General features: G+C 44.9%; 1 protein-coding gene across 1 annotated transcript in view; it reads right to left on the bottom strand.

Annotated features, from left to right (window-relative positions):
• Positions 1 to 7046: 7046 nt before the first annotated feature.
• Positions 7047 to 21572, bottom strand: part of LOC120996434 (transmembrane 4 L6 family member 1-like) — a 33247-nt gene continuing 18721 nt past the window's right edge. Inside the window, exons 2-6 of the mRNA XM_040426329.1 lie at positions 19600 to 19782; positions 14661 to 14726; positions 13826 to 13971; positions 11141 to 11333; positions 7047 to 7351 (exon numbers count right to left, since the gene is read on the bottom strand). Of these exons, the coding sequence (XP_040282263.1) occupies positions 7337 to 7351; positions 11141 to 11333; positions 13826 to 13971; positions 14661 to 14726; positions 19600 to 19770 (591 nt within the window). The 5' untranslated portion in view covers positions 19771 to 19782 and the 3' untranslated portion in view covers positions 7047 to 7336. The remainder of the gene's footprint in view (positions 7352 to 11140; positions 11334 to 13825; positions 13972 to 14660; positions 14727 to 19599; positions 19783 to 21572) is intronic.

Here is a 21572-nt window from a genome sequence, read left to right as displayed (position 1 = left end):
GCGGGTCCCAGAGGTGGGACACGCACCTATCAGACAATGGGGGCATATCCTAGCAATATGCCCCCATTGTATGTGATGGGAATACCCCTTTAAGCCCACATTGTGTCCCCTTCACAGTAATAATACCCAGATGTGCCCTTTCACACTAGTTATGCCCACATTGTGTCCCCTTTATAGGAAGTAAACAAAAAAGAATTGCTTGCCTCCCTTCTACAGCCCCCTCCAATGTGCAGTCCCATGTAAATTACATCACTCCCTCTCCCCAGCCCCCTCCAACACACAATACCATGTAAATAGCATCATTCCCTCCCTCTAGCTGCCTCCAATATACAGTCCCATGTAAATAACATCACTCCCCTTCCTTTAGACCTACAGTGCTAGGTAAATAACATCACTCTCTTTCTCCAAACAGGGAGGGAGTATAAGAGAACTACAACTCCCAGCAAATCAATCAATCAGCATTGCATAACGGAAACGGGACGGATCCGTTTTGCAGCCCATAGACTTCTACTATGACGGAATGAATAACGGAATGCCTGTAAAGGCATTCAGTCATAGAATTGCGTTATGGTCCGTGGTAACGGAATCCATAAAGCAATTCGCCTTTTACCACCAAATGAAGTGTGAACGAATTTCATAAGCGGAAAATCGCTCATCTCTAGTCAAAATGATTTTATATAGCTACTGTATATCCTCAAGTCAATAGACAGCTATGGCCGCACTAATAGGGGATGTGAGCACTAAATGTGCCTAGCTGCCATCTTTAGTAAGGTAGACTCACCCGTCCGGCGATGCACAGGTAAGCCCTTACCTATGCCTGTGCCTGGAGCCGATCTGAAATCAAATGCGGGCCGCGGGAGCAGGCAGTTCCGAGAACATCCCGATGAAGGCCCCCGGCGGCTGTTCTCGGAACTGCCTGCTCCCGGTGACTGCATTTGATTTCAGACCGGCTCCAGGCACAGGCATAGGTAAGGCCTTACCTGTGCATCGCTGGACGGGTGAGTCTGCCTTACTAAAGATGGCAGCCCGCATGTGTTCGCTGACGAACACTGCGAACTGACCATCACTGGTGCCTAGAACAACATAAACCCTAAATACAGCCCAGGGCATACTGAGTTGTAGTACGCAACCTGAATATGGGGACTGAGCCGACACTGCTCCATCAGAGAGCAAATCTGTCCTGCAAAATGTGTGTTTTAGGCCTCATGCACACGGCCGGTGTTTTGGTCCGAATCCGAGCCGCAGTTTTGGCGGCTCGGATGCGGACCCATTCGCTTCAATGGGGCCGCAAAAGATGCGGACAGCACTCCATGTGCTGTCCGCCTCCGTTGCTCCGTTCCGTGGCCCCGCCAAAAAAAAATAATAACATGTCCTATTCTTGTCCGCGCTTTGCGGACAAGAATAGGCAGTTATATTAAAGGCTGTCTGTGCCGTTCCGCAAATTGCGGAACGTGCACAGACGCCATCCGTGTTTTGCGGATCTGCGATTTGCGGACCGCAGAAAACACCACAGTCGTGTGCATGAGACCTTATGCTGTGGAATAAACTCGATGGTGTAAAAGACACCAAATGGTCAAGTGAGATCCAGATGCCCAGAAGCCCATATTTTCAGATGTCTGAGTGCCCGGTGAGGACAAGGTGGTGGTCGTAAACGAATGAGCAGAGAGCGTGGACTTTGTTGTGATTTGTGTGGTCATACCCTTAGGCCCCTTGCAGACCAGCGTTCCTGACTCAGCGAGTCCGCATCGCAGCTCCCGACCGGACCTCCCAACGCTGCCGGGGGTCACATAGCATTATATTGATTTATGATGCTACAGTTCTGGAATGTATTGGATAACACTGGCATAATGCTGCCAGTGTTATCCAATACATTCCAGAACTGTAAGGGTTACATACCATCATAAATCAATATAATGCTATATAAATCCGGGCCGCGCTGGGAGGTCAGACTGAGAGCTGCGATGCGGACTCGCTGCGGGAGGAACGCTCGTCTGCAAAAGGGCCCTAAAGGTCTTCACTCTCTAGGTTGGGGATCTGTAAGAAATTCAGGTTTTTGAAATAATGGAAGCCTAGATTTTGTATAATGTAAAGTATTTTATTTGTGTGACGTGTGTCTGGTGTTCTTCATAAGTGAGCACACGGTTTACTGACACTGACATCACAAGGTCTTGGAGGATCAGGTATTACTTTCACACTAGTGTTTTTGCTGGATCCGGCAAGGTTCAGCAAAAACGCTTCGGTTACTGATAATAAAACCGTCTGCATCCGTTATGAACGGATCCGGTTGTATTATCTGTAACATCGCCAAGACGGATCCGTCATGACCTCCACTGAAAGTCAATGGGTTTTTTATTGTGGCATAGAAAACGGATCCGTCCCCATTGACTTGCATTGTGGGTCATGATCCATCTTGCTCCACATCCCAGGACAGAAAGCAAACCGCAGCATGCTGCTCTCCGGTATGAAGAATGGAACGGAATGCGTTTGGAGCGCTCCGTTCTGTTCAATTACGTGTTGTCCCCATTGACAATGAATGGGGACAAAACGGAAGCGTTTTTTTTCCGGTATTGAAACCCTATGACGGATATCAATACCGGAAAATATTAACGCTAGTGTGAAAGTAGCCTTACACTGGCTGATATTCTGGCCGATAATCTCTAACGAGCATTTGCATGAACACTCGTTAGCGATCATCTTGCAGTGTAAAGCCTCATTCACACGTCCGTGCTCAAATCCGTGAGAAGGTGGTCAGTGATGCATCCGTGAAGGTTCGGTGTTGGGTCCGAGTGTCCATTTTTTGCTGCCCGTGTGTCATCCGTGTTTCACTGACACTGCACAGCTGAAAAATAATTTTCAAAGCTTCTCTTCCTAATGATCCATGAAACACGGATGCAACATGTATGGCGTCCGTGGTTGTCACGGACCCGTAGACTATAATGGACGTGATGGATCCGTGAACACGGACAAAATAGAGCGTGCATCCGTACTAAAAAATCATCGCTTGCCGGCGGCAGATCGTGTTGTCTAATAACAATCTGCAGCCATCAAACAACTAGACCAGGGATGGCCAACTTGCAGCTCTCCTGCTGCTAAAACTACAACTCCCACTATGCCTTGCTGTAGGCTGATAGCTGCAGTCAGTCTGGGTATGCTGGGAGTTGTAGTTTTGCAACAGCTGGAGAACCTCAGATTGGCCATCCCTGCACTAGACAGTATGTGGACGACATGGTCCATCACATGATCCATCACCATGGTAAAAGATCATGTGACGGACCATGTGATGACCGGAGTGATGTCACCACAGGTCCTTTTCCTGCACACAGCAAAAAAGAAGACAGAAGAGAAGCCGGGCCGCGCGAGCAAGTGGATTAGGTGAGTTTAATAATTTTTAATTTTTTTTTAACCCCTCCAGCCCTATTGTACTATGCATTCTGTATTCAGAATGCTATTATTTTCCCTTATAACCATGTTATAAGGGGAAATAATAATGATCGGGTCCCCATCCCGATCGTCACATAGCAACCGTGCGTGAAAATTGCACCGCATCCGCACTTGCTTGTGATTTTCACGCAACCCCATTCATTTCTATGGGGCCTGCGTTACGTGAAAAACGCACAAAGAGGAGCATGCTGCGATTTTCACGCAACGCACAAGTGATGCGTGAAAATCACCGCTCGTGTGCACAGCCCCATAGAAATGAATGGGTCAGGATTCAGTGCGGGTGCAATGCGTTCAACTCGCGCATCGCATCCGCGCGGAATACTCGCCCGTGTGAAAGGGGCCTTAGAGGTCCGGAATGTATTGCATTACACTGACAGCATTATGTGTTATACAATACATTCCAGAACTGTAAGGGTTACCTAACATCATCAATCAATATAATGCTATGCGACCCCGGAAGTGCTGGGAGGTCGGGATGGGAGCTGTCTCATACTCGCTCGTCCTAAAGGGGTCTATATTTATTCTTTCAAAGTATTGTTCGGTTTGTATGTACATTTATTACATTTTCCTCTTTAGTAGCGCCCCCTGTTTTTTCTCCTATGACCGAAATTGTATATTTCGCTATAGTATGAGGGACTGTCTTCTATCCAGTGAAGGAAGGGGTTAACGACAGCTGACTACAGTGCACTCCTTGGAGATGAAGGTCCTTGATTGTCACGTGGAAAGGGGCCACAAAAAGTGAAGAGACCAGAGCTGCAGGGGTGAGTAAAAATTATTTTTTTGCATTGATATAGTTAAAATAATGGCGCGCTTTATTCCAGATTTTTTAATATTTTTTTATGGCTACGTGCACACGACCGTATGTGTTTTGCCGTCCGCTAATTGCGGATCCGCAAATAAAAAGGATGACGTCTGTATGGCATCTGTTTTTTTTTTGTGGATCCATTGTAAGAATGTCTATCCTTTTCCGCAAAACGGACTAGAATAGCATATGTTCTATATTTTTTGCGGGGCTACGGAACGGATATACGGAGGCGGACCCATTGAAATGAATAGGTTTGTATCCTACCCGCGAAAAATCCGAACAAAGTACGTTCGTGTGCATGAGGCCTAACTCATGGGACATCCCCTTTAGGGCTCATGCACATGACCGTATTTTCTTTCCATGTTCGTCCCATTTCTTTTTGCAGCCCGTAAGCGGAACCATTCATTTCAATGGGTCCACAATAAAAAACGAAAATGACTCCATGTGCATTCCGTTTCTGTATGTCCGCATGTCCGTTCCGCCAAAAAATAGAACATGCGATCGTGTGCATGAGCCCTTAAAGGGTTTTGGCACTTCAGCAAATAGCATTTATTATGCAGAGAAAGTTTCCATGGTCCCGGCCACCAGAGAGGCTGGCATTTTTTCTTATGGTGTGCAAGCGTTCGACCACCACTGCTGGATTTCAGGGTGGTCTGTAACCATGGAAACGAGCAGTGTATAATGTGATGGAAAAATGAATCCAGCCAGCAGAGGAGGCAATATGGACAATCACAATACATTAGTAAGTGCCTTGTATTAACTTTCTCTACATGATAAATGGAGGCAGACAGCACACATATAACATTCGTGTGCTGTCCACATTTTTTTCCGGCCCCTTAGAAATGAATGGGTCCGCATTTGATCCATAAAAAAATGCAAACTGAAAATACGTTTGTGTGCATGAGGCCTAAGTGTGTATACATATGTACATAGCTCTCAGTCACCGATAGTTGACCGGGGGCGGTCTGAAAGGTCTGTCTCACTTCAGTAAGTGGCATTTATCATGTAGAGACAGTTAATACAAGGCACTTACTAATGTATTGTGATTGTCCATGTTGCCTCCTTTGCTGTCTGGAATCATTTTTCCATCACATTCTACACTGCTCGTTTCCATGGTTACGACCACCGTGCAATCCATCAGCGGTGGTCGTGCTTGCACACTATAAAGAAAAAATGGCAGCTTCTCTGGTGGCCGGGACCGTGGGAGCTCACGTAGGCCGGTACTTTTTTCTATAGTGTGTAAGCGCGGCCACCGCCGCAGGATTACAGGGTGGTTGTAACCATGGAAACTTTCTCTGCATAATAAATGCTATTTGCTGATGTGGCAAAACTTCTCCTTTAAGGAGAAGTCAGATCAATTCACATCAATGAGGCTGGAGGCGGAGAATCCAGGTGTAAAAATATTTTATTTTACTTAGGTTTCAATCTTTTACGTTTGGTGGAGAAAGGGAGCGCGGTGTGTGCGAAAATCAGTGTCAAGAAAATACCAGTGGTGTATATTGCTGCAGGGTAGAAACCATACTGGAACAGAGGGCAGCACTGAACCTCTACAGGCTCTGTTCACACCATGCTGGTGGTGTACGTCCAGCACCTAGGAAAATCTCCCAGCGAATAAGCCTCTCTATGCCGCGCTGGATCTCTTCCTATACGCCAAACGTACACCGCAACAGTGTGGTGTCAACAGAGTAAGGCCTCTTGCACACGTTTACGTTCCGTATACGGACCGTATACGGAACCATTCATTTCAATGGATCCGCAAAAAAAAAAAAAAACGGAAGGTACTCCGTACGCCTTCCGTTTCCGTATTTCTGTTTTTACGTTCCGTTCAAAGATAGAACATGTCCTATTATTGTTCGCATTACGGACAAGGATAGGACTGTTCTATCAGGGGCCAGCTGCTCCGTTCCGCAAAAAGCAGAATGCACACGGACGTCATCCGTATTTTTTGCAGATCCGTTTTTTGCGGACCTCAAAATACTGAAAAAGCCATACGGTCGTGTGCAACAGGCCTAAAGCTGGATTCCCATCACGTTTTTTCCCATCCGCTTAACGTATACAAAAAAAGTATACGTTAAATGGATGCCTCAGACTGATGCCGTTCAGTGGCAACCGTTCACCATAGAGTTCCATTGTAAAAAAAAAAAAGAGGAAACGTTTTTTACCGGACTCTGCAGGACACAAGAACGTGGTGTACTGTGTTTTTGGATCCTTTTTTTTCCCCTAACATATACGTCAAACGGAGCCATAAAACGTGATGTGAACCCACCCTTAGATTTACACACCGATGTAGCAGAGCTGAATTATGGCTGAGACTTTGCTACAATGTATCTAGCACTCCAGACCCACAGACCTCACCTATAGGGCTTATTCACACGACCGTGCCGCGTTTTGCGGCCTGCAAATTGCGGATCCGCAAAACACAGACGCCTCCCGCGTGCCTTCCGTAATTTGCGGAACGGAAGGGACGGCCCATTATAGAACTGCCTATTCTTGTCCGCAAAACGGAGAAGAATAGGACATGACTTATAATTTTGGCGGGGCCCACGGAACGGAGCAACGGATGCGGACAGCACACGGAGTGCTGTCCGCATCTTTTGCGGCCCCATTGAAGTGAATGGGTCCGCACCCGAACCGCAAATAATGCGCCTCAGATGCGGAACCAAACCACGGTTGTGTGAATAAGCCCATACTGATACTAAAATACAGAGGATTGCCTAAACGGATGTATTATAACAAATGGGTATGTTTCCATTCACTGACAGCAATCAGGTATAAAAAATAGTGAGTTTTTTTAAATTTTATTATAAATTACACAATACAATGAAACTTTATTTACACGAGACAGGACAACCCCTTGATGATAAGTCAGTACCTACCTGCAGTACCACGTTAACTGCAGATGGCGCATCATGATATCACAGCGGGTTGTACTAAGTGACAATCTCTGCTCCATTGCATTAACCAATTCATCTCTGCTACATCAGTACAAACACTATAATTTATAGTTGTTTTTTTTTAAATCATGGACTGGAGGTTTTCCGGGTATGCGGTTCGCCCGTTCTGGTTACTGCCCGCAGGGTGTCTTCGTGTTCACTCTTCAGTAGTCTGAAATAAAAGAGAAGACAGTATATCAATAAGAAACATTCAGTCGACACGTGTGATATGGTATATGGGGTGCGGGGTGATGTGTGGTAGAAGGGATGGCATGCTTTATGTGTGATACATGGAGTAAGGACGGTATAATTATGTGCGACGTATAGCGGTTTTATGGGGTTATGTGTTGTATGACAGGGGTGGGCAACCTGCGGCACTCCAGCTGTTGTGAAACTACAATTCCCAACATGCTCTATTTATTTCTATGAGAGTTCTTAGAAGAGCAGAGCCAGTATGCATGCTGGGAGTTGTAGTTTCACAACAGCTGGAGTGCCGTAGGTTGCCTACCCCTGTTGTATGAGTGAAGGTATTGAGAGTAAGGGGCCAGTAAGTGTACGGATATACGGTGTTGTTTAAAAAAAAAAATTCCGAGATTTTTATACTGATGGCCTATCCCCTGGAGATGAGCGAAGTATTGAAAAATTCCATTCAGCTGCTTCGCCGAATTGTACAAAAAAATTCGCTTAGGTGATGAATTATTTCATCAAGAAGCGCATTTCTTTGTAAGTAGTGGGTGCAATGACAGGGAGCGGCGATCACGCCATTCCCCATCATTGTACCCCTCAGAAATCGCGTTCAAAGCTGATTGCGTCATCTGACAGTACTAATACAGTTTAAAAAAATAAATTAGAAAAAAAAATCATACTTACCTCCTCCGTTTGATCTCGAAGATCGGATCGCCGCCATCTTGATTGAAGATCAAGCGGGAAATCTTGCGCGGCTCGTGATGATATCATCACATCGGCCGGCATGGTGGCGTCATACGTCCCCGCCCACAGGGTTTAGCGCGGGATCTTCAATCAAGATGGAGGCGTCTGGCTCTTTGCGCTCAAATGGAGAAGGTAAGTACAATTTTTTTTTTTTTACCGCCATTCAGGGAAAATCAATTTGCTATCACGAAGCACGGCAAAATTTGGCTTCGCAGTGAATCAAATTTTCCTGAAATTCGGATCAAAGTTTATTTCGTGGACTCCAATTTGCTTAATTCTAGTCATCAGTATCTGATCAGTGGGGGGTCTGACACTCGGGACCGCCGCCAATCAGCTGCTTTCCCTAGGCTGAGTGATGTCATGTTCATCGGTCACATGACTAAGTGCAGCTCAGCCCCATTGAAGTGAATGGAGCTGAGAGCGATACCAAGCACAGCCGCTATACAATGTACGGTGCTTGGTAAGCTGAGAGAAGGTTGCAGCGCTACTTCGAGCACCACTGCTTTCCTTGCCTGTGCCGGGAGCCGGTCTGAAACAAATGCGGTCAGCGGGAGCAGGCAGTTCTGAGAGCAGCCGCCGGGGGGCCTTCATCGGGCTGTTCTCTGAACTGCCTGCTCCCGCTGACCGCATTTGTTTCAGACCGGCTCCCGACACAGGCAAGGACTTACCTGTGCATCGCCGGACTTGTGAATAAAGATGGCAGCCCACATGTGTTCGCGGGCGAACTGGCCATCACTGTTCATGATACTTGCAATCCAAATCCACTAAAGTAAGTATGCAGCAACCCCCTGAAGTAGATTAAAAATGAAAAAACTTTATTTAGAAGATATTAAAAACATGGGGGAGATTGATCAAAACTGCTGCAAAGGAGAAAACTGACTTAGTTGTCCATAGCAACCAATCAGATTGATCCTTTTATTTTCCAAAGGAGCTCTGAAAAATGAAAGGTGGAATCTGATTGGTTGCGTCCACTTGGAGAGCTGCCTAGGAGGGTGAGGGGCCAGGGCCTCACTACACACTACGCTCTGGTACCTGCATATACTACACATTGGTGAGTGTTCCTGTCAGGCTGCTCAGCCATGATGGCATATTGTAGACAGGATCACATCATTACCATCTATTGTAGCGCAGTGTAGTGTATAGTGAGACCGGACACCCTCAGTCCCCTAAGTAGCTCTGCAAGTGGAAGCAACACAGAGTTCGGAATGCGTGAGCATTAGTTTGGATATGCAATGAATAGGTAGAGAGAGACGCGGCACTCACCGGTGGTCGTTGCTGGTTGCTTTTATTGCAAATCAAGCGGCATGCTGCGCAGGCAGGGGAGCGGGATGGCCACAATGTGCGTCGGCGGCGACGGCCGTTTCGCGCAAAGATAGCGCTTCTTCAGGCCGGATATGACATTTGGATATGCACATCATGTTTTTTATATCTTTTAACAAACGTTTCTTTGTTTTTAATCAACTTCACCTGGTTGCTGCACACGTAGGCCTCATGCACGCGACCGTTCTGTTTTTTGCGGTCTGCAAATTGCGGATCCGAAAAACACGGAAGCCGGCCCATTATAGAAATGCTTATTCTTGTCCGTAAAACGGACAAGAATAGGACATGTTATATTTTTTTTGCAGGGCCACGGAAGGGAGCAACGGATGCGGACAGCACACGGAGTGCTGTCCGCATCTTTTGCGGCTCTATTGAAGTGAATGGGTCCGCACCCGAGCCGTAAAAACTGCGGCTCGGATGCGGACCAGAACATGAGGCCTCACTTTAATGGAACTTGGATTGAAAGGTTCACCCAGGAGTCGTCCTGGGGTTCATTTCCATGCAACGTGTGTAGCAGTCCTGAGGTCTCTTCAAGATGGCCAGCTGTTTTCCTCTTGACTTACATTGATATTCACTGCTATGTATGAGAATAGTGATGACGTGGGTATGTATGCGCAGTACCCCGGTAGGTCTTCTGCAAAGGGTTAGTTATTGCCATAGAGTTAATGTTGACAAGCTAATTGTTGTGATTTGTTATGTTTTTGTACTCAGTAGCAATGTATAAAGCAACCAAAGGGTTGGCAGACTGTTTAGGTTACCATGGTGATGGAGTGGGCTGCCCCTGGCTAGTTAGTGGCAGAGCGTGGGTTTAGTAGAGCGAGGGAGAAGACCTACTGTACATCTGCACCCTCCTGAAAGCTAGGCCCAAGTTCAGAGAACCTCTGTCTTGGAGACTTCAGGGAAAAAAACTCTATTACCAGAGGACCCCTAAGAGAAAGAGTCCAGTCATCTTAGAAGGTCCAGAACCATTCCAGCTTCAGATAGCAAGGTATTTGCCCGTTTATGGCAGAAAGACTTTGCTGCTGTGGAAAGGATTATTGCCTCCAGCATCTACCACGCTTTGAGACTACTGTCCATCTGCATCTAAAGTTTCTGCACCGCCCAGCCCGAGAATTGCAGAAGGACTTAATAAGGACAGTAGAGCATGCCTGTGGTTATTCATGAAGTTTGGAGTCAGCCTACAACTACCATCATTGTTATTGCCTCTACAATGATATTGAGAGAAGATTGCACTTTGATATACTTATCGCAATCCTCAGCCTGGTTATTGACTCCACCGGCTACTTCATCTGCACTCCTGACTTGCACCCAACGAAACACGCTCCACCCCAGCTACCACCATGGCAGGAGCCTCAACACCAGGGTGTGCCCTGAGGGAAGAAAGGGTGCGCCCTCTATTCACTGTGTCCGGCCCGGGGAACGCCAAAGTGAGGACTGCCAACGTGAACTGTGAGTAGTACAACTACCACTATCATAGCCACTACCACTCCTCCCATCCTCAACGCACTCCCCTGTGTCTCACTGCACATGTAGTCTGGTCGTATAATGTACAGGTGTGTAAGTATTTGTGAGGGTGAGTAGTGATTTCTGGACATGTATGTTATACACGGGGGACATATAATTTTGGGACATGTGTGGGTATCTCATAGAGTGACATCAGTATACCGTATGAGCATTGTTCAGAATGAATGTATTAATGCAAACGAGTTACATTGATTTTTCTTTTCCTCAAGCATGTGCCGCAGATCACTCCGATGACACCATTGATGACTTGTACGAGGCACAGGACGGTTTCAATGGCGCCGATCCCTAAGAGGATGGAGAAAAGGACAACGTTCCACAGCACCACGTTCTCGGGTTTTTTACACAAGCTCCACGTGTCATGGTGGAAGAGATAATTGTCCCTGCGGTCACAGAAATGACATACAATAGACGAGAGTTAGGTCATAGTGTGAAATCACTACAGACATGGATGACATCAGTGAGTAGTAAAGCAGCGCCATCTGGTGGCAGTCAGCAGGCAATATGCTTCTTCACAACCTCACAACTTAAAGGGACTCTGTCACCACTTTCTAACCCCCCCTTTTAAAAGTATTGTTATCTCCATGGCGCCCCTGTGATTACAAAGGTGTTGTTAGAAGATAAATTCGCCGTCTCCTTTTGATAAAAAGAGCTTTTATCTAAGCTGTCAATCTTCTTGATAAGGTGCCCAGGGCGTTTCTGTTGGTCTCAAGCTGCCGCCCGCCGCCGCCGCCGTTGGTGCCCAGCTCCTCCCCTGATGCTTTCAGCGCCGCCTGAATGTAATGAAATACGCCTCCGGCTCTCGCTCAGTGCCCCCTCCTCCTTTTCAAAGATCCCGCGCGTGCGCACAGGCCTGTGCCTGATGCGCCCGTGCGGACATTTACAATCAGCCTCATTGAGCGAAGTGCGCATGCGCGCACTTCGCTCAACCTCCTCATCAGACGAGCACTGCAGCCAGCCGGCTGCAGTGCTCGTCTGATGAGGAGGTTGAGCGAAGTGCGCGCATGCGCACTTCGCTCAATGAGGCTGATTGTAAATGTCCGCACGGGCGCATCAGGCACAGGCCTGTGCGCACGCGCGGGATCTTTGAAAAGGAGGAGGGGGCACTGAGCGAGAGCCGGAGGCGTATTTCATTACATTCAGGCGGCGCTGAAAGCATCAGGGGAGGAGCTGGGCACCAACGGCGGCGGCGGCGGGCGGCAGCTTGAGACCAACAGAAACGCCCTGGGCACCTTATCAAGAAGATTGACAGGTTAGATAAAAGCTCTTTTTATCAAAAGGAGACGGCGAATTTATCTTCTAACAACACCTTTGTAATCACAGGGGCGCCATGGAGATAACAATACTTTTAAAAGGGGGGGTTAGAAAGTGGTGACAGAGTCCCTTTAAGGCTTGAATGCGGGGCTGAATATGTATATACCAGGGGCGTAGCTATAGGGGTACCAGGGAAAGTGGCTTTTTTGGGGCCCGAACTCAGAAGGGGCCCACCCAGGAGGAGGAATAAACAGCTTTTGTCAGGGTCTCCTCAACAGTATATTATACAATGACATCGTATACAGTATATACATGTAGGAAATCGATGGAGCAGCTGCCAGGCTTTGTCTAAGAGAACGATCTAGACTAGCCACAGGAGTTGAGGTTGCACAGGAGGAGAGGGTTACAAAAACGTTGGAGTTTTGAGTTGCAATAGTCTGCATCTCCTCTAGTGCAGTGATACTATGACCACACAGTAGATATATTTGCTGGATGACAACCTATAGCTACAGAATTCTCACCCAGCTTTCCCAGACTTCTGTATGGCAGAAATGAATGATCAAGTCTGGAGCCACTTCGTAAAAAAATGGGACAACAAACCCTACCTGACCCAGAGGACCATACGCAGATCTCATAAGGAGCATAGCAAAAGTTAGTATGGGCCTTTCTTCCCCACCAAGATTCTCAGTATGTGTGTCATACGTTCTAAGGCAACATGGAACAATTTAGAAAAAAAAATAATTTGAAATTATAATTTAAAAAAAAGTCATCCACCGCCTCACCCACTTTATCTGGTGCTTCATAAATATGGTGGTCATTCTGAAGACCATATTTCTTAATTTTTATTTACAAGTAGCATAAATACAATGATAAATCTATTCTATGAAACTCAAAGTCTGCAGCTTCACTCGGAGTCAATTATAAAACTGTCTGCCTGTGGCCACCACTAGGGGGAGCTGAGTGCATAGAAATTTATACAGTTACTATTGATGTCAATGGAAACTGTAAATAATCTTTTTTTTTACTGAGAAGTGTATATACTTTCCATACCAATAGTATAGACAGGGTCGGACTGGACCACCAGAGTACTAGAAGATCCTTCGGTGGGCCTAGTGTCTGAAGCCACAGTGGACCCCAAAAGTCCAGGAGAAAAATCTCATTAGGAGCTAATGACTTTTCTCTAGGGTCTATTTCTTAAATTCAAAACTATTAGACTTGATATAGGGATTGGGCCCGCAAATAATTTCCTCTGGTGGGCCCAAGTATCAGCAGTGTGATACTGCAGTCAGGCCTAAGTTAATGGAGCACATCTGGTAGGCCGCAAGCTAGAATTAGCCTGCAGACTGTAAGATCAATGGTGGAGAAAAATACCAAAAGCTTGCTAGTACTCACTGGACAACCACTTTTGATATGCTTCTAATCTTAAACATTAGATTTGAAGAACCTTGGTTGAGCCAGAGGCCTCCAACATGATGGAGACACATGCCCCATGTGTCCTTCCTATAAATTCAACCCTGCGTGTGAATGATTTTAGGAATAGCTGGGTGACAACCCTTCGTAATGGCCATATCCAAGATTTGTAGAAACATATGTACATTATATATAACTTTAAGTCACTTACTCGTCTGTATCATTCCTGAAGGGGTATATGTATTCACCATCTCCTGTGTCACACAGAGGTCCACGAACCAAACCCATTGCAGAGATGACCACGCAGTACGCTCCTCCAATGGCGCCCAGTGCCGACAGAAGTATAGTCAGGAACATCTGGTGAATGGTGACCCACAAAGACGATCATCTAGTTGTCATGAATGGTGCACAGACACATCATACAACAGGAACATGTTCAGAATTCTTCTTGACTCACCTATAATATGATCCCATGAAAATCTACATTCACCCTCAGACAATGGGGCATCATCCAATCAGCTGATATATCAATTTTTGCGTACCAGAACTACAACGAGCCCCGGTATAAAATATACATGATCTCACATTTGGTATTGAACCTCCACTAAGAAGCTGTCCGTTCTATGGAAGCTTTAGGTATTTCTTGACTGTATTATCACCAAAAATTGACTAAGAATAAATTCAGGAGAAAACAAGCATGGCATATGGCTCCCATTCTTCAGATATGAGCAGGTCTCAGAGGTGGGATCTGCACCTATCGAACATTTATGGCATATCCAATGTCCTAATGGGAAATAACCCTTTACTCATTTTGACGCATCTCAGGAGGTTCATACACCAGAAAATGAAATCTATACCAGCAAAGATGAGGCACAGATTTCCAGTTTAATTTATGCAATTTTTCTGGTATAAATATTGTATCGACCCACTAAAAGGCGAAAAGCTGCAAATTTTTTGTAAAAAATTCGATTTGCACAAAAATTTGTGACTTTTTGGTATGTGACATAGAGCAGTATTTACCCCCCCCCCCCCCAATTATGTCTTACCCCACATCTATTTGCACAGCATCCTTCTCCACCCGCACCCAGCATCATAAATGCTGGTAGGAAAGCCTGTAGAAGAAAGGAGATGTATGAATGCAGGCTGATATCTTCAAGGAATTGATCATTCATCAGTTTGATGACCAATGAACGAATTAAAGAGTCTTGACATGTCTAATAACAATTCTGGAGTATCTTTTTTTATTATTTTTGCTACAAATGTGTACAAAGGTGTGTCCCTGCACAGTATTGGGGCATTTGGGACGCGGCCAACCTGCCAATTAGGCCAATTAGTTATCGCCAACGAGTGAGGTCCCGTGTCTCTGTTTCAGCAAAACTGCTGCAAATACTGTGAGATGGAACATATTTTATAAACAATGTGAACACTGTATGGAGGTATTATAGTGGCATGCTACAGAATCAGGGGCCCAACGCTCTCGGTTGTAGTAGTGCACCTGGACCTGGTGGTGTAAAGGGCCCTGCACTGCATCATGGCATGTAACAAGCCAGCAGCACTATTGCCTCACTTGCATGCCCAGAACAGCACTGTGCATACTATGAGTTTGCTGTTCAGTTGGTGATAGCCAGCTGTGGTTACTGTAGGAATTATAGGCTGCTGTGGGTGCCAGTGGATACCCAAAGAAAAAAACACAATGCAACAGCACTCTGCAAACACAAATTACGTACAATAATGCCATAGTTATAGAAAATATTCTGGTGCTAATGCTACGCTTATTTTGTAAATTTTAGATTCTTGGCAAATACATTTTGTATAAAATTATTTGAGCCCGTCTGCCGGTGTCAAGGCGATCTCTATAAGACAGTAACCTAACACTAAACACTACCTGTTATGTGCCATAATGACCACCATAAAATTCAGGGAGTGCAGGTTCCACATGCATGCTGGGTCCACTCTGCCTTTTACCATTTTTGGCATCATAATGGCCTTCATAAAATCCAGGGAATGCAGGTACCAACATGCATGCTGAGCCCACTCTATACCTCTCCTGGTGCCAGACAGCTTCCTTTGAGTGAGGGAGAGAAGGCTACAGCTTTATACTACACTAATTAAAATCAGCCTATGGGGCAGACAGGCTGGTCAGGGGTGCATTAGCACTATGGCGGTACGTTATTTATGTTTGCAGAGTGCTGTTGCATTGTGTTTTTTTCTTTGTGTTTCTAGCCATAGCAGCGTGCACCTGCGCATAGGGATGTGCTGACTGAGCCCATTTTTTTGCAGTTGTACTGAGCTGCAGGTGTGGCTGACTCCAGTTGGTCTTGTACCCCTGACCAGTCTGTCTACCCCATAGTCTGATTTTAATTAGTGTCATGCACACGAACGTATGGGTTCCGTTTCCGTATTGCAGACGGCATATGCGAATCCGCAATAAACGGACACCGTTCTGCGTGCATTTCGCATCACGGAATCACGGAACGGAACCCCACGGAAGCACTACGGAGTGCTTCTGTGGGGTTCCGTTCTGTACTTCCGTTCCACAAAAAGATAGAACATGTCCTATCTTTTTGCGGAATGGAGGTAATCGGACCAATTTAAGTTGAATGGGTCTGGATCCGTCCCGGAGGCCTCGCGAACATTCTCCGTGCATTGAGGACCGCAAATTGCGGCCCCAATGCACGGAATGGGACCCATACGTTCGTCTGCATGAGCCCTAAGTATAAGAGACCATTCAGACAACCGTAGTGTTTAGTGGATCGGCAAATTGCCGATCCCCAAAACATGGATGCCGGCCCGTGTGTATTCTGCAATTTGCGGACCACACATGTTCGGCACTATCGATTACAGACAAGAATAGGACATGTTCTATCTTTTTTTTCCGGGGCCGCGGAACGGAACTACGGATGCGGACAGCACGCGGTGTGCTATTCGCATCTTTTGTGGCCCCATTGAAATGAATGGGTCCGCACCTGCTGCAGGCTGCAGTCACTGATAATGGCCCATCGTGACCCTCTGCTGGCCCTCCTCCAAAAGGCGTAAAAATCGACAAACCCCCTCCATCAAGCTTCCAGTAGAGCCAACTCTATCATTTTTGTGTTCCTCACCTGCAATTGTCTATTACCAAGCATCTTGTTGGCTTCTGTGATATATGATACATAGACTGTGAACCTCCATTTTAATCTCCCCCCACTACCCGTTTACTAAAGGCTCCTCTCCACTGCTGTCCTGGGATGGGACTGGGGGGTAATAGGCACTACCGTAATTATTCTGGCTGCCCGCATGTACAGACTCCAGCAGAAAAGGTAAGTGCGTGTGTGATGTGTGTAAGGGCTCATGCACACAAACGTATTTTCTTTCCGTTTCCGTTCTGGGTTTTTTGCGGACCGTATTTGGAAACATTCACTTTAATGGGTCTGCAAATAAAATGGAAGTTACTCTGTGTGCATTCCGTTTCCGCATGTCCATATTTCCGTTCCCCCAAAAAATAGAACATGTCCTATTATTGTCCGCATTACGGACAGGGATAGTACTGTTCTATTAGGGGCCAGCTGTTTCGTTCCGCAAAATACGGAGTGCACACAGATGTCATCCATATTTTTTGCGGACCGCAAAATACATATGGTCGCGTGCATGAGCCCTTAATATGTGTTTGCCTTCAATGTATATACTTGTGTACATGTGTGTTAATGTATACAGTATGCGTGTATAATGTGCTTACAGATTGTGTGTTATCTATGGCACACGTCATGTATAATGCATTATGTATAAAGTGTTTGTAGCTTGTGTGTGTGTTATGTTTGTACGTGTGTAATGTGTAAATGTGCGTATGTAATGTGTCCATTTGAGTAATGTGCTGGATCCGTGCTAACGCTAGCCCACCGTGCTGCCGGAAGTCCACTCCGGTCCCATTCACTATAATTGGGGCGGTCCAGAGGTCCGGCTGCAGCATGACAAACATGGCGAGAGATGGCCGGACAAAAACTTCAGTACAGTGGCGTGCCTAAGTTGTTTGACACCTGGGGTGGGTCCTTTCTCTGGCAACCCCCCCCCCCCCCCTCCCCAATACTTTAAAAAAAATTGTATCCCCTCACAGTAGTATTGCCCTCATTGTACAACCTTCACAGTAGTTTTGTACAGATGTGTGCCCCCTAACAGTAGTTATGCCCACATTGTGCCCTCTTAAAGTACTTATCCCTTCATTGTGCCCCCTTCACAGTAGTTATTCTCTTATTGTGCCCCTCACAGTAGTTATGCCCTTTCTGTGCCCCTTTCACAGTAGTAATGCTTTATCTGTGCCCCTTCACAGTAATAATCCCCATTGTCCCCCCTTCATAGTAATAATGCCTCTTAATAGTAGTAATGCCCATTGTCTCCCTTCACAGTAATAATGTCCATTGTGCCCCCTTAATAGTAATAATACCCATTGTGCCCCCTTAATAGTAGTAATGCCCATTGTGCCCCCTTCACAGTAATAATGCCCATTGTGCCCCCTTTACAGTAATAATGCCCTCTGTGTCCCCTCCATAGTAGAAATCCCCATTGTGCCCTCTTAATAGTAGTAATGCCCTCTGTGCTAGTAATTCCCCGTTGTGCCCCTTCACAGTAATAATGCCCTCTGTGCCCCCTTCATTGTAGTAATGAGTAATGCCCTCTGTGCACTGTGCCCCCTCCATAGCAGAAATGCCTATTGTGCCCCCTCCAGAGTAAAAATGCCCATTGTGCCCCTCCAGAGTAAAAATGCCCATTGTGCCCCTCCAGAGTAAAAATGCCCATTGTGCCCCCTCCAGAGTAAAAATGCCCATTGTGCCCCCTCCAGAGTAGAAATGCCCATTGTGCCCCCTTAGGGAGTAGAAATGCCCATTGTGCCCCCTCCAGAGTAGAAATGCCCATTATGTCCCCTCCATAGTAGAAATGCCCATTGTGCCCCCTCCAGAGTAGAAATGCCCATTCTGTCCCCTATAGTAGAAATGCCCATTGTGCCCCCTTTACATTAACAATGCTGATTGTGCCCCCGCATGTCGTGTAAATGTGAGCAATGTGTATACATATATGTGTGTAATGTATATATGTCAGTGTGTGTAATGTGTATATATAAGTGTAATGTATATATGCGAGTTTGTACTGTGTATATGTGTGTGTAATGTGTATACATGTGTGGAATGTGAAGGGTAATACAAATATTATTTTAATATAAACTGTATATGACGGTATTATTTATGTGTTTGGTTAGTATAAGATCGCTGATATTTACTGGAGGAGAGGGGCATGAATGTACGTATACAAGTTACTTGGATTAAGAAAGGTGAAGGGAGAAGAGGATAAATTCATAGCCCATATTCAGGCATCATGGATAGGCTGCAGGGCCATGGCCATGTGTAATACAAGTGAATGGAGTTTTTTAAATCTCCAGAAAATTCCCCATTTGAGCATATTGCAGGTTTTCAAATCTGAAGTATGCTCATTAAGTTGTGGAAAAGACGCAGATAGTGGGGGTCATTTACGATTGCGCCTGTTTTTGGCCTAAAAAGTTGCACAACACATTTTTGCAACTTTTTAAACACCCGTGCACATACATTTTTTTGCATTTAGGTGCAAATTAAGCACATCCTCTGGTGTCTCAGAGAAAATCAAAGACTGGTCTTTGATAAAAATGACCCTCCTCATTTTCATTGTATAGTGGTAAATCTGCAGTGAATCTGAGCACAATTCACAGTCTGAAATTTTTGGATACAATGGGCTGGGAAGGGGTGATAGCCTGGTACAAAGTTTACTCTGGGGTCCATAGGACTCTACTGACGCCATTATAGAATAGTTTTGCAATGGCTATGCAGCACAGTATGATTAGATCATACAGTAAGAGGACACTGAAATGATAATGTGGGCTCCGATATATGGACACTGTATTACGTGAGCACTGTTTTATGGACACTATAGTGCAGTACTCTTCTTATATTTCGTTCAACTCATGAATAAATCATATAGACTCACAAATAATCCAGCCCCAACGATGCCATGGAAAAACCAGACAAAATCTGTGATCTGTTCCATCTCTGGGATATTGCCATTTGGGAAGTACAGGAGAAGATTTGCAACAATTGCGCAGATTCCTAACGGGAACAGGAGTTTGCCGATACACTTTGCACATTTCCCGGTGCACATGGTCAGGTCGGGCTGTAATGACAAATATTCATATGAGAAGTTTATGTGGGTTAAGGATGATATTAGCCACACTTGCTGATGTGTAAAACAGGATTTATATCATTCATGTGATTAAAACATCTGGTATTGCAGTTCAGCCCATTTAAAGGGGTTATCCCTTGATAAATGTAAAAAGAAATCAGACATCATATAATACATAGCAATCTCTTTCTAACAAAATTAGAACCTTCCTTGCACCTCACATGGATCCAGGGGTCTCCCCATTTCTTGCTCCAATTGCTCTGCTCGATTTATATCAAGCCGGCAGCTTAGCGGGCATGACCTTTCACAGGGTGAGTGCCCTTTCCGCTGCAGCTGTCTCCCTATCACAGCCAGTTGAAGGATGAAACTGAGCATGTACGCCCAACTGAGTGAGATGGACAGAGAAATAAGAAAAAGTGCAGACAGCAGGTGGCGCAATACAGATACATTTTATTGAATGACTCATTGAGTGGCTATACAAAATTTTTAATTACATGTAGTTAAGAAAGTATTCAGAGCCAGGTGTTGGATTGAAAACTGCTGAATATTTTTTTGTGGGACAACCCCTTTAACTTGAATGAGGCTGTGACACAGGCTACAGTCAAAACTGGTGATGTCCTTAGAGAAGTCACATTTTTGAGAAGTTGTCCACAGAGTCATATCTTGAAGATCCTGGGCCCCAGTGCAAAATCTGTACCAGGGTCCCCTGCCTACCATGCATGATTTCTTACACTGATGACTATTTCCTAGGTACAAGAATATAACTACTATAATACTGCTCCTATGTACAAGAATATAACTACTATAATACTGCTCCTATGTACAAGAATATAACCACTATAATACTGCTCCTATGTATGTACAAGAATATAACTACTATAATACTGCCGCCTATGTACAAGAATATAACCATTATAATACTGCCGCCTATGTACAAGAAAAATAACTACTATAATACTGCTCCTATGTACAAGAATATAACTACTATAATACTGCTCCTATGTACAAGAATATAACTACTATAATACTGCTCCTATGTACAAGAATATAACTACTATAATACTGCCTCCTATGTACAAGAATATAACTACTATAATACTGCTCCTATGTACAAGAATATAACTACTATAATATTGCTCCTATGTACAAGAATATAACTACTATAATACTGCTTCCTATGTACAAGAATATAACTGCTATAATACTGCTCCTATGTATGTACAAGAATATAACTGCTATAATACTGCCACCTATGTAAGAGAATATAACTACTATAATACTGCTTCCTGTGTACAAGAATATAACTGCTATAATACTGCCACCTATGTAAGAGAATATAACTACTATAATACTGCTCCTATGTACAAGAATATAACTACTATAATACTGCTCCTATATACAAGAATATAACTGCTATAATACTGCTCCTATGTACAAGAATATAACTACTATAATATTGCTCCTATGTACAAGAATATAACTACTATAATACTGCTTCCTATGTACAAGAATATAACTGCTATAATACTGCTCCTATGTATGTACAAGAATATAACTGCTATAATACTGCCACCTATGTAAGAGAATATAACTACTATAATACTGCTTCCTGTGTACAAGAATATAACTGCTATAATACTGCCACCTATGTAAGAGAATATAACTACTATAATACTGCTCCTATGTACAAGAATATAACTACTATAATACTGCTCCTATATACAAGAATATAACTGCTATAATACTGCTCCTATGTACAAGAATATAACCACTATAATACT

Source organism: Bufo bufo, chromosome 3, assembly GCF_905171765.1.
Source record: "Bufo bufo chromosome 3, aBufBuf1.1, whole genome shotgun sequence".
Taxonomy (NCBI): Eukaryota; Metazoa; Chordata; class Amphibia; order Anura; family Bufonidae; genus Bufo; species Bufo bufo.
This window is presented reverse-complemented; position numbering and strand designations above follow the sequence as displayed.